Below are 13,972 nucleotides of genomic sequence, written 5' to 3' on the forward strand. Positions count from 1 at the left end.
GAGGAGTAGCCTTCGCAGCCGGAGCTGCCGCCGCCCCCGGAATACTTGATACTTCCACCTGAGCAGCCGCCGCCGCCACCACCCCCGGAGCTGCCGCAGATACCAGAGCCACCGCCGCCGCCGCTATAGAAGACGCCGCCGCTGCCGCCAGAGGTTTTCCCACAGCCCACTGGGGGCTGAGGGGTGGGCTGCTTTTTCTGGTGAGACATCTTGTCTGAGGAGGAACAGAACCCTGGAAGGAGAGCAGAGAGCATCAGTGGGCCAGCTGCAAAAGGATGCGGCGGCAGAGGCAGCTGCATCCATGGAAACGTCCATCATCCTCTGAGCAGCACTGCCTCCGCCAGGCTTGATGCTCTTTCTGATCGGATTGGGAAGAGCATTCAGCTGGGACTCCTGGATTAGTGCTTTTAGAAAAGGGTTGTGTTTCTCCTGAGAAAGTCTTTACCAAGTTTTAAATAGCCCACTTAGTGGTACCCATTTCTCTTTCTTTCCCAGCTTTGCTTCAGGCCTCTGCTGTGTGATCTCCCGGCAAATGACCCACACATTTTCTGTTTCCTCATTTCCTGTAAAATGAGATGGGTCGAGTATTTCACTCCTTGTTCTCTGATCCCAACACTGAGTGCAAATGGAAAATTACCACAAACCTCACCTAGGGTAGGGGATTTTATCCACTCCTGGGACAACAGAGGGAGGTTTGTTCCAATGCTAGAGGGCTGTTGCACCCCATTCTTTGCAAAACAGAATTAGTTTAAACTCTTGGTCTGTTCCACTGACCTCAGCCATGATCACCCACCAGTTACCAGAAAAGGCAGTCTTCCCCATTTTCCTGTCTGGAAACAGGAGAAAGGATCCCAGTGATCCTTTGGACCAACATCTCTGACTAGGAGATATCAAGCAATGCTTGCCAAGGAGGCAAGCTGGGTTGAGGGGACCAAATTAGCAGGAATTGTGTCCAGCATCTCACAAGTCATTTCCCTCTCAGAACATCTTGTGTAAAACAAGCAATGGGTTCTTATGACTGCTAAAATCTCCCCATCTGCAGCATCCTCTGAATCATTCTTCCTTTTCTCTGAAAGTACACTCAACCTCTCTTCCTTACAAATTCACAAAGTCCATCCAGCCCATCCACAGGCTGCTGGGACAGTCTCTGCAGAATGCACTTCTATGCCGGGGACAGGCCATGTCTCTTATAGGGGTGCCAGAGAGACAGGAAGATAGTCTTGTCTTTGTGGCATTTACATTTTGGCCAGATCAGAAACACCATCTGTACAGCAGTAGCTCAGCTCTCTTTCCTGCCTGAAGCCCCTCTGAACATGGATGCAGTTGGAAGAGCAGAGGTCCTGTAGGTCCTAAAGGGGAGAGAGGCCTTGCCCACCTGTCCCCTGGTCCACCTAGCCCATGCAAGCCTGGGCGAGACCGACTTGGAAGATGAGAGCCAGTAGAACTCACACTTACCCAAAGCAGCAGGAAGGATGAGTGAGGAGAGGAGATGCTTGCTGGCTGTGTGAGGAGCACTGGAGCTTCTGAGGTTTTATACTCTCTCTGAGTTCTGACTCATCAGCTATCGATCTGGACCAGCCTTTCATGTTTGGCCTCAGTTACGTGACCTTTGGCTGTCACCCCACCTCCCTGTGATTGTAGTCATGGGGTGACCCATTCATGAAGATTTTGGCATTCTTGTATGACTGGCCCCTTCTCTGATGCAAATGTGAAGCAGGCTGGCTAGCAGGGATGGTCAGCCAGAGTGGATGTTAGACATTGTTTGTAAAACTCCTGGCATGGGGCACATGCCATCGCCAGAGGGCTGTGCTTCAGGAATAGGTCTCAGACTCTTCAAGCAACCTGAGAGAGTCCCACTGGAGTTCTTAGTCTTTGGTCCAAGAAGTAGGAATTTTCACATCCCACTCTTTGGCTCCTGGTCCTATTGCTTGGAACCTCTTAGAATTTTAGAGAGGTGCTCTTTCTTCTTTGCCAAGTTTCTCCCCCGGGGTTTCACATGAGCCTCACTGGGATGTTCCTGTCTTGCTTCCTGTCTAGAGAGAGTGTGTAAGCACCTAGCACCCACTTCTGGGTTGCACAGCATGGACAGCGCCATAAGTAATGGGGCACTGGTCGCAGTTTTGATTTACTCCTGAAGACAATGAATGTCTAAAATTACTGATCTTTACTATTGACTTTCCTTGTAGAAGAACAAGCTAAAGAGATAGACCATGTGGTTCTTCCCACCAAAGCCATTCAGCTCTGGGGTCTTGTCTTGTGTGGTAACACTGACCTCAGTGTAAGAGGCAGCCATGGAATGGAATGGACTTGAGATTAGGTGGCTGGATTTGGGTGCTCCCTGTGCTACTTGCCAGCTGTATCACCTTGGGTAAAGTCACAGTACCTTATGCAGTGCCTACACACCAGGGGCACTTGGTAAGCATTTGTTGATTATTGAACAAACTTTCTGATACTTAGTTACCTTGTCTATCAAATAAGAATGGTAATTGTTGTTTTACTGAAACCGTGAGGGAGTCCACAGATGGCGTGAGGCAAGCTCTTATCTAGGAAAATAACTTGGAAATTCCTGGCTGACCCTGGACCAGTAGCATCAACTCTGTGTATGAGAAACAGCATTTTGTCCTCTTCTTTCATCATTGGAGCTCAACTGCTATTGTTTCAGATATCACATTTGAAGTTAGTTCCACCCAGATACGTGTTGAAATGACAGCTCCAATAATACATTGACGGTTAATTATGGTGGCGTTTTAATGATCTGCATGATCTGATTAGACTGTGGCCTTCAGAAACTGGTGGCACTAGTTCAGTTTGGAGAGCATGAACCCAGGTGAGCCCAGGAGGAGCCCAGGTGCTCCCCTCCTGAGAGAATACCCAGGAGGGAGAAGTCCGGATCTGCTGGAGAAAGCATGTTTCAACTTGAAGCTGAAGCATCGTGGAGGTTTTGGAGGGGGAAAAAAAAAAGGCTCCAACTAGCTGTGGGTATAATAAAAGACACATAATAAAGGACCGCTTTATTTTGTTGGGTTCACTGGAGAAGAGAAGATGTGGACCAGGTTCCCACACTGATCTGTGGACCCATGTTGGCCCCTTCCTGTGTGTACCCTAGTCCTCAGGAAAATGTAAGTAAAAAGATGCCAGCAGACGGTTTGTGAGAAGGAAAGTCTAATTCAGAAATCATGAGCCTCTTACCTTTTTTGGGCGTATATTAAGGCTTCGTTCCTTTTAAAAGTGATATTGACAAGAGGTCCAAGTTGTTTCTTTCATGTCCTTATTTGTCAAAATGAGAATTTGGCTATCATATTATTCAGCTATCACAGTTTTTATGAGGGCGATGTTACTTCTTTATGAAATTCTAAAGTTTGGGAACCTCAAGTGCAGGGGACTCCAAAGAGCTAATAATCTTGAAATTGCCTGTATTAGTTTGGAGCATTTATGTTCTTATAAGAAAGATATGATATTTTCTTTCTATCAGATTTAATATCCTAATGCTTTATTCATTAATCCAGCCAACTGTTTTGCCGAAAGCTTCAACTTTCGTTTCAGGTTTGAAAGATTTGTTAACAAAAGAAACTACTTGTTAAACACAAATAAATAATTTCAATATTTAATAGAGAATTATCTAACTTACTTTCAATATGCAATCATTAAAAGAAGAGAGAAATAGAAACAGTAGAGGAATGTAATAGCACATACATCACCCAACTGGGACCAAGTAGCATCCAGATTCAAACTGTGCTGGAAAGCCCCACCAACCCCACCAGTAACAGCAATCTGGAGTCTCAGTTGGAAAAAGATACTGGACGACGCATCCACCCTACGGGTGAGACTTCAAAATTGCAGTTTTGGGGGGTCCCGCTTATAATTCCAGGCCACAAACTGATACCGTCATCAGTTTGTGAACAAATTGCAGCTCTGGTTTCACATTAATCTTTTTTTTTACAATACTGTTTGTTTTATGTTGTGAGTCAGAGGGTTTTTTTAAGCCCCAGGTGTGGTTGGCTAGACTTCCTCCAGGGGCTCAAGAATTCTAAAACCTGCTCCCTGTCTTTTCTATATTGCCGCTGGTTTTACTAGAAAAAATCGGGGCACTCATGAGCAGGCACATAGTCATGGCACTGACCAGGCAGGTCAGAAGCAAGGTCAGAGGTCTGCTCTGCTTTTTTGTCTCTGAAGCCTGAACAAGACTACTTCCATTTAATTTCTCTAATACCAACACCAGTGTACTGGGCAGTGTGCTAAGGAGTACAGAGGAGTTTTTTAGAGCTGTGCATGGATCCCCTTGGTAGATTTGGGGGAGGGGCACTCCATGCCTGCCTCTGCTACTCTGCATGACGTTTAGTAAGGAAAATTTTCTAACTGGTACTTTGTTAACATGAGGAGGAGGCTGAGGCAACATGGTATTGACAGCTGTGCTCGATCTCGTGGCTCTGAGTTAACCTTGCCTCAAGTGTGAGATATGAATCTGATTCTCCATTTTATCCCTTTCAACCAGAAGTAGGGGGGATATCTGTGTGGAAGTGGTTGATGATTACATATTGTCTTTATCAAGGAGGAAATGATGAAAGTTTGTAGAATTATAACACTTAAGTATTTGGAGTTTTGCAAGACTTGGCATTCAGATTTCTAAAATTTGTAGCTTTTAGACACTTGAATCTGCATATGTGCTTGCTAGTACATCTGGGTTCTGTAGCCTCACAAATGAAGTCATTAATCCTGCCTATAACTGTGTCCTTAGAGGGGATGGCCCTTACAGCAAATCTTTCATAGCTAGGCATTAGCAGGTGCTCAGTAAATACTGATGGTAAATTGAAGGGAATTATTGAGACTCATTGACTTACAGCCCTGTAGGAGGCAGGACCTGGTCCCTGTCCCCAGGCAATCCCCAGTGTGAGGGGACATCACAGCTCTTGAACTGAGGAACCCTCAATCTGATAGAAGCCTGCTCATCACCATCTTTAAGTACCTAAATCTTCATATTTGCATTCTCATGATTAGTGTTGACAACCTACCTGAGGAAAAAAGGGCAATGGATGGCTTGTAAAGAATAAAATGGACACAGGGCAGGGGTTCAGGAGCACTGGAAGGTCAGGCATAGAACTTGCAAGCCCTTGGTGTTGTTTATATTCACTGGGAAAAGTTTTCTGTTAGTCACAGACCAGGAGGCATCTCAGAGGCCCAGACACCCCCCTGGGTTGCCATTTGTCTCTTCTCTCCAGCCCTCCTGGTCAGCAGGTTCTGTTACTTAGAGATCAGGCAGAAGGACAGCACTATAGCAGCTCCTAGCTGCTGGAATTCCTTCTCCAGGAAGCTTCCCTGGGTTCATCCCAACCATTGTTTCCATCTCTCTTGCCACTTTCCTTTTCAAAGGTCTTAAGGAATGATTGTACCTTTACAGCCTGCTAGCGGCACAACCAGAAGCCTTGTCCTCTTTGTCAAGTTACAACTGACAAACCTTGAGATCAGGGTCTCCTTTAGTTCTTGACAGCCCACTGGGACCTTCTCAGGATGTGTTTACTCTTGAGATGTATCTCTCTCAGGTGCTCCTGGAGCGCATACTTGCAGGGAGGAGGAGGACGGTGGCTGAGATGTTCTGCATTCCCAGGGAGCTTGTAGCATGTGGGGTGAGCCATGTACCTACGGACTTCCTGTCTGGACAGATGCTTGGGTTTATGGACTGCTGTCACGTGTCTTATTCATGTCTCACAATGGTCCTGTGTGCTCGGGGATATCTTATCTTCATTCCCCAGCTGAGGAAGTGCCTCATGGAGGCCAATGCAATTGCTCAAATTCCCAAAGCCAGGATTTGGACTCAGTTCTTTTGATTCTAAACCTTGTGTTCTTTGTAAGCACTGCATACCTCTTCTTTTGGATTGATGTAGGCAGAACAAAGGGATTGCACCCCCTCTCCTTTCAAGTCAGGCCCAGGCTTGTGCCCTCTGGGAAGTAGGGGACAGAGGAACCTTATATGGGCTCTCCTAGCTCCCCAGGGACTCTTGTATGCATTGGTGGATGGCAGCAGCTGGAAGGACAGTGGAGGTCACCCAATCAGTTTCTGTCATTTATAGAGGTAGACGACAAACCCAAAGCCCAGAGAGGCTAACGCACTTCCCAAGGCCACACAGAAGGGCCAAGAGCAGAACCTGGGTCTCTCCTCCCCGCTCAGTACTCCTACTGCAGACCCAAGAGGTGACAGTCTGCTTTCTCCTGACAAGAGTACCTCCAGGTGTCGGCAGTCAGACCAGAGAGTTGTTAGAATGACAGTAAAAGTCTTTCAGAGCTGAGCAGACTCGCTCAAGGAAGCTGCTGGACCTGCGTGCTCTAGCCTCTGGGCCTGGAAGTTAACTGCTGATGTCTAGAAGCCCTTTCACAAGTGGGCAGCTGCTCTGTAGCCTGAGGGCTCAGGGCCTACTTCCCAGGCTTACACATAAAGTTTATAGAAGGGAGGAGCAGCTGCTGCTGCTGCGTCACTTCAGTTGTGTCCGACTCTGTGCGACCCCATAGATGGCAGCCCACGAGGCTCCGCCGTCCCTGGGATTTTCCAGGCAAGAACACTGGAGTGGGTTGCCATTTCCTTCTCCAATGCATGAAAGTGAAAAGTGAAAGTGCAGTCGCTCAGTCGTGTCCAACTCTTCGCAACCCCGTGGACGGCAGCAGTGAGCAGCATCTGCGGGCCCGATCTCCTGCCCTGAAATCGGCAATGTTGCTTGACCCCTCTAAGGACTTTCACACATGGTGGTGATAGCAGGTCCAAGCACGCTGGCTCTTTGACCACCTTCTCCACTCGTGTCTGTGGGTGGATAATCCAGGTTGTTTTAACTGAATCCCAAGTCAAATGGAATCTTGGAAATCAATATGACGCAGAGGGAAAAGCAAAAGCATTTCAAATCCATAGCCTTAAAGGCTTTTTGGCCTAAAGGTTTAATCCTAGTTTTTTTCCCTTTGTTTAAATTATTTTTAATTGAAATATAGCTGCTTTACAATGTTGTGTTAGTGTCTTACTGTACAGCAAAGTGAATCAGATATATATATCTCCTCTTTTTTTGGGATTTTCTTCCCTTTTAGGTCAACACAGAACACTGAGTAGAGTTCCCTCTTCTATACAGTAGGTTCTCATTAGTTACCTATCTTATGCACAGTAGTGTATATAAGTCAATCCCAATCTTCCAGTTCATCCCCCCAACCCTTTGGTATCCATATATTTATTCTCTACGTCTGTGTCTCTGTTTCTGCTTTGCGGATAAAATTGTCTATGCCATTTTTCTAGATTCTACATACATATGTTAATATATGATATATGTTTTTCTCTTTCTGACTTACTTCACTCTGTATAATGGTCTCTAGGTCCATCCATGTCTCTACAAATGACCCAGTTTTGTTCCTTTTTGTGGCTGAGAAATATTCCTTTGTATATTCGGACCACATCTTCTTTGCTCATTTAATCCCAGTTTTTCAGGCATGTGCTGCTTTAGGTGACCATGCCAAGGCACTTCTTTTCTGGGGGTCATTGAAAAGCAGGGCAAGGTGAGTGCTCCCTCCACTTTGGTTTTGAATCCTCTTTGGTACTTATGTGCTGCTTTCAGAAATTGCCTCGTCTGCCCTGGGCTTTGGGTGTAACTTCTCTCTTACTCACAGACTGTTCATAGGATTTACTACTGAAGATCAGAATCTAGATCCAGTCCCTGTCTTGGCCAGGAAAGCTTGTTCCTCAGACTTTCTGGCTATTCTTAATTTTTGTTCATTCTTCCAATGATACTCTTAATTTCAAAAGCTGAACCTGTTGAAATTAGGTGGATGACTTGGGGCAAATCTTCTCACTGCCTACAGAGTAGAAAATGATCAGTTTGGTTGCACAGTCTCTAGTGACTTTTTCTTTTGTTTCATCCATGTGCTCAGAGAATCCCAAGGTGAGAGACTATAGGACCATTGTTCACATCTGTGTAGGTTCCCAGGGTCTTTCCTTCTGCGCTATGAGCACCGTCCAGGCAAGATCAGATCCTCCTAAATCTCCAAATCTCCACAAGGCTGGGCCTCAGTGTGAATATTTGATAAATATTTGATCAACCAAGAAGATGATCCCAGGGCTATTATAATCTGATTTATTTTTCTATGGAAAGTAGCTTATATAAATTGGCCATGGCAAATGCCTCTCCTTTCCCATCCCCCATCTTCCATCTAAGGCACCTCATTGCCCCATTGTCTCCTGCTTCTTATTTTCAGAATCTCCCTTGGATTATGACTTCCAGAGATCCTGACCACCTGAGATCCAGTGGTCAGCTTTCTGGCTGGATCTGAAGCAACGCCAGGTGACCTGTGAGGTTTGCAGTCTCTGCTCTGTTCTGAAGGGTAGGGATCAGAAACTTTTCTGAGGACTTGGGATCAGGGAGGACCTGTGCTCTAAACCTGGACCAACCACCAGTGACTTGACTTGGGGTCAGGGAGGACCTGTGCTCTAAACTGGACCAACCACCAGTGACTTGACTTGGGGTCAGGGAGAACCTGTGCTCTAAACCTGGACCAACCACCAGTGACTTGTGAGTCTGGGCCATGCACTATCCCCCAAACCTGTTTCTTCATCCATAAGGTCAATCTGACTTAGTCCTGTACTGGTTTCCTTTTGGGTAGCCTCTCCTTCCCCCACCCCTGGCCAAGTCCACTCTTTGGACAGAGAGGAGGGAACGATGAGGAGGGTCAGAGGTAGTGATAGGGAAAAAACTAGATGGAATGACAAGAACACAGGCCTCTTGGAAAAGAGCATCAGTTCAGTTCAGTTGCTCAGTCATGTCTTACTCTTTGTGACTCCATGAATCGCAGCACGCCAGGCCTCCCTGTCCATCACCAACTCCCAGAGTTCACTCAAACTCACGTCCATCGAGTCGGTGATGCCATCCAGCCATATCATCCTCTGTCGTCCCCTTTTCCTCCTGCCCCCAATCCCTCCCAGCATCAGAGTCTTTTCCAATGAGTCAACTCTTCGCATGAGGTGGCCAAAGTACTGGAGTTTCAGCTTTAGCATCATTCCTTCCAAAGAACACCCAGGACTGATCTCCTTTAGAATGGACTGATTGAACCTCCTTGTAGTCCAAGGGACTCTCAAGAGTCTTCTCCAACACCACAGTTCAAAAGCATCAATTCTTTGGTGCTCAGCTTTCTTCACAGTCCAACTCTCATATCCATACATGACCACTGGAAAAACCATAGCCTTGACTAGACGGACCTTTGTTGGCAAAGTAATGTCTCTGCTTTTCAATATACTATCTAGGTTGGTCATAGAAACTCTCATATCTCCCTGGATGCCAGCCTCAGGCTCAAATCAGAGGCATTTTGGGAGCTTTTGTCCCCCAAGAGCATTTCGGCCCCTGAGCTAATTATGGAGGAGGAGGAAGGGGGACAGCAGGAGGGCTGGGTGAGGAGAGTTGGCCTGTGTTATGAGTCACATTTGCAGTGTATCATTACCCAAGGTGGGTGTAATTACACTGGATTAAGAAAGGCATGTGAACACTGCGATGCTTTAGAACCTCCTGAAATTAACATCTATTCTTTTAGGTCTCAGAGGAAGGATTAATTTGGCTCCTGAATGTTCCTTTGCAGTGAATCCCTTGGTGGTAGAACTGGCCTTCTTACCCTCTAGTAGTGAGTTATTCTGCTGTAAAATACAAATAAAAAAAAAAAAAAAAAGAAAGAAAAAAGCCTCACTACAAATAATTTGAAAACAAAGCAAAGAAAAACAGTCACCTATAATTCCAGTATTCAGATAGAACTGGTGTTAAGGCTTTGGTGATTATTTTTATCTTGCTCTTTTTTCATTTATCCTTTCCTTTTATATAAACTCGCAGTTTGGGGTGCTGATTTTCCATGTGACTTTGTTATCATGCGCATACCATCATGTTCCTAAAACACCTCTGATCTGAGCCCGGGGCTGGCACCCAGGGAGATGGGAGAGTTTCTATGCTCTTTTCCACAGCCTCTTAACCACTAGTTTTAGTGGCTGTGTTCCACTGCTCATTCTGAGTCTTACTGCTTAGACCTTCCAGCTATCGGGGAACCTCTGAACCCTTGAGACCTCATTACTGAATTTTGTTGGGTCTTGGTTATCTCCCTGATGGGCTGCTGGTGGGACTTTATATGTAGGATGGCTGCCCAGTAGCTGAAGAGAAGAAAGGTTTGTTGTGTGAGTGCCATCCTCCCCCTCTACTTCTCATCTCCCCTGACTCTCCTTGTGCAGGAACCAGTGCCTCAGTTTTCCTAGACTCTGTCTAGCTCCACAATATCATTGTTTCCCTCCAGAGGTTTTCATCTTGTCTCCTTCAATGTCATCTTCTCTTCACAGGCTTCTGGGTCACCATTCCCTTGGGAACATGTGATCGGAAGCAACGTCTTTTAATGTGTGTGTGAGAGGATATGGGAGGGGAGGCTGTGGGGAGGGCAGAGGATATGCCCTTGGATATGCATTTGGATAAAAAGTCACCAGTGTAATGGGAGCTGAGTGCCTGAGGGGGCCAAGGGAGGCAGAGAAAGGAAGCAGCTGGAAAATTCTTCTTGGAAGAGGTGAGTTTTGTGTTAGGATTGGAAAACAGTGAAAACCATAGATAGGTTTCCCCAGATTTAGGCTTCGGGTCTCGTATTGCCTTCATGTGTATGTGTGTACGTGTGATATGTGTGCATAAGTCTGTTTCGTGTCTGTCTCCTCTCCCTGTGCCCGACTCTTTCTGGTAGAACCTGTTCCCTCTCTCCTTGGACAGGATTGTGGGCACTCCTTCTTGGCCCTGAGATTGCTCTCGACCCTCACTTGTTAACCTGCTCTCAGTGTCCGTGACAACAGTGTTGTGTGTGTGTGGCTGACCCACACCTTGCATCACGACCTGTTTCTCTAGCCATGGCAGTGGATTTGCTCTATTATGTCATTCTTCTGCTCAAAATCTTCAGTGTCCCCACATCAGGATGAAGCCTGGGGTTCTTAGTTCAAAGGGCCTTTTGTGGTTCAGTTTCTGCTCAACTCTGACTGTTCCCCTTATACTCATAACTCAGTCGCTTCAGTCGTATCCGACTCTTTGCAACCCCATGGACTGTAGCCTTCCAGGCTCCTTGACCATGGGATTTTCCCTGCAAGAATACTGGAGTGGGTTGCCATGTTCCCCTCCAGGGGACTATTCCCCTAGAGAAGCATTTTGCTCCAGAGAGATTCAGGCCCTTTCCTCCGCTGAGCCATGCTAGGTTTGTGTTTTTTCCAGAGATTTTCCTTGCACCTGTGAATGCCCCTTTTCCTCAATGTGCCAAGCTTCTATTTCCTTTCAACATCCTATTACATATCACTCCTCCAGGAAACATTCCCCAGCACCCCAGTCTGATGGCGAGAACACTTCGCCTTGCAGGACAGGACCCTGTCTCCCACTAGACTGAGGTCTTCTTGAAAGGGCTACCAGATCTTGATCACTATCCTGCACATCAAGCATTCAGCACAGTGTTTGGCACAGTCCACAGGGAAATGTGTGTAGAATGGATGGGTGAATGAATGAATTGCTCTTCATCTGCCCACTCCTGGAATTGTCAGTGACCTAGATAGTAGCTGTTTCAGCCTAGGTGGGGTGGATATTAACTCTTTGTCCTATTTTCATCTCTCCAACAGGACTGCTTGCTCCTGCAGGTCAGGGATGGCATTGTAGCTCTTAGTAAACCTGGAGCTTGTAGACGCACTAGGCTCTGAGTCAGTGTTTATTGAAAAGAGAAGAGAAAAAAGAAAAAGAATGAGGTAGAGAATGGAGGAAAAGAGAGAAAGAAGGGACCACAGGATTGTTTCAGGATTTATAACAATGCTGGTTTGTATCTGGTCTGAATGTCTTTCTCTCTCTATCCAAATCTGAGTTCTCTGATCTAATTCTGGCAACTCCAAGAAATTACATAAGGCCCCTAAAGGGGGAGATAATTGAGATTAGATAGTTTTAGAAGTTTTAAAGTGAATGTCAGGATAGGCTTTTGAATTACTGATGTGATTTCATTGTCAATATAGTTAATATATATTAACCTACAAGTACCCATCCTTAGAGGTTAATATACTCAAGTGTGGATGTGAGATAAGTACGAATGTTAGAGTTGGTCTATAAAGAAGGCTGAGAACTGAACAATTGATGCTTTCAAATTGTGGTGTTGGAGAAGACTCTTGGAAGTCCCTTGGACTGCAAGGAAATCAAATCTTTAATCCTAAAAGAAATAAATCAACCCTGAATATTTATTGGAAAGGCTGTTGCTGAAGTTGAAGTTCCAATACTTTGGCCACTTGATGTGAAGAACTGACTCACTGGAAAAATTCTGATGCTGGGAAAGATTGAAGGAAAAGGAGAAGAGGGCAGCAGAGGATGAGATGGTTAGAGGGGGTCACTGACTCAATGGACATGATTTTGCAAAAAGTTGGACACCACTTAGCTACTGAACAATAACACCAGCACTCATCTTATCTCTTAGAGTTAAAATTCATTCTCCTTCTCTTCCCTTCCTCTTTCCAAACAAGGTTGAGAGAATAATGAGCATCTGATTGAAGTATGAGATGTTACTCAAGATTACAGAAGGCACTATGGATGCAAGATAGACACCAGAAGAAAATCTCTTTTTGTGGAAGAAAGTAGTATTTTTCCTATGGGAAGAGGTGAGGTGGTAAGTAGGTGAGTCCTGGGGAAGGAGAGATAGACCAACAAGAAAGAGATTCTAACAGGATTATGAGTCAAAGCAAGAATGCTCAATTTCTGTGCCATAAAATTTGCCAATAGAATTAAAAGAATAATTCAAGAATGTGAAAAAACTTGCTTGATTTCTGCTTATATTGATGAAAAGATTAGCTTATTGTTAGTCAATAGGATAAAATGTTGAGATTGGCTTGAACAACTAGCCTGACTGAAATCAGCTGAGAACAACTAGAAAAACTGGCCAAAATATAAAAAGGCTTGTGTTTGAAGGCACTGGAGAGTTTCCAAGACAGTGAAGATTTTAGAGCCAAGATCATGGAGAGAAAGAAAGCAAAGTCAGTCCTGTATGCTGTGCCACTTTTCCACTGGGAACTTTAGAAATTAAAGCACCAGCTGAGAATATGATCAGAAAGTGGTGGCTAGGAGACTGAGAAGATGAACAGTCTTTGAGCTTTATCACAGAGTTTGAGGGACAAACATTGGAATTCACAAAGCCAGACACCAAAGTCTATTCTGTATGTTTTCATGGCATGACTAAACTAAGATGTTGCAAGAAAAGTTTTTCTCTTTGATGGATAGGGTGGAGATAGTGATATGGAAACCTGAGAGCAGCTTTTGTTATGTTGGTAATATTTTACTTTTTGATCTATAGGCTACATTACAAAAATATGTTCATGCTGTGATAATTCATTAAGTTTTACAACTAAGAGTTACATAATTTTATGTAAATACATTAACCTTGTACTGAGTGTATTAAAAATAAAATTCTACAAGCAATAAATGCTGGAGAGGATGTGGAGAAAAGGGAACCCGCTTACACTGTTGGTGGGAATGCAAACTAGTACAGCCACTATGGAGAACAGTGTGGAGATTCCTTAAAAAACTGGAAATAGAACTGCCATACGACCCAGCAATCCCATTGCTGGGCACACACACCAAGGAAACCAGAATTGAAAGAGACACGTGTACCCCAATGTTCATCGCAGCACTGTTTATAATAGCCAGGACATGGAAGCAACCTAGATGCCCATCAGCAGATGAATGGATAAGAAAGCTGTGGTACATGTACACAATGGAGTATTACTCAGCCATTAAAAAGAATACATTTGAATCAGTTCTAATGAGGTGGATGAAACTGGAGCCTATTATACAGAGTGAAGTAAGCCAGAAAGAAAAACACCAATACAGTAAACTAACGCACATATATGGAATTTAGAAAGATGGTAACGACAACCCTGTATGCGAGACAGCAAAAGAGACACTGATGTATAGAACAGTCTTTTGGACTCTGTCGGCAG

The 13,972-nt window shown here is 45.0% G+C and overlaps 1 protein-coding gene across 1 annotated transcript in view; it reads right to left on the reverse strand.

Annotated features, from left to right (window-relative positions):
• Positions 1–604, reverse strand: part of LOR (loricrin) — a 1,314-nt gene extending 710 nt beyond the window's left edge. Inside the window, exon 1 of the mRNA XM_010857542.1 lies at positions 14–604. Coding sequence (XP_010855844.1) covers positions 14–209 — 196 coding nt within the window. The 5' untranslated portion in view covers positions 210–604. The remainder of the gene's footprint in view (positions 1–13) is intronic.
• Between the last annotated feature and the right edge of the window lie 13,368 nt (positions 605–13,972).

This window comes from Bison bison, unplaced genomic scaffold (genome assembly GCF_000754665.1).
Source record: "Bison bison bison isolate TAMUID 2011002044 unplaced genomic scaffold, Bison_UMD1.0 scf7180017864381, whole genome shotgun sequence".
In the NCBI taxonomy this organism is placed as follows: domain Eukaryota; kingdom Metazoa; phylum Chordata; class Mammalia; order Artiodactyla; family Bovidae; genus Bison; species Bison bison.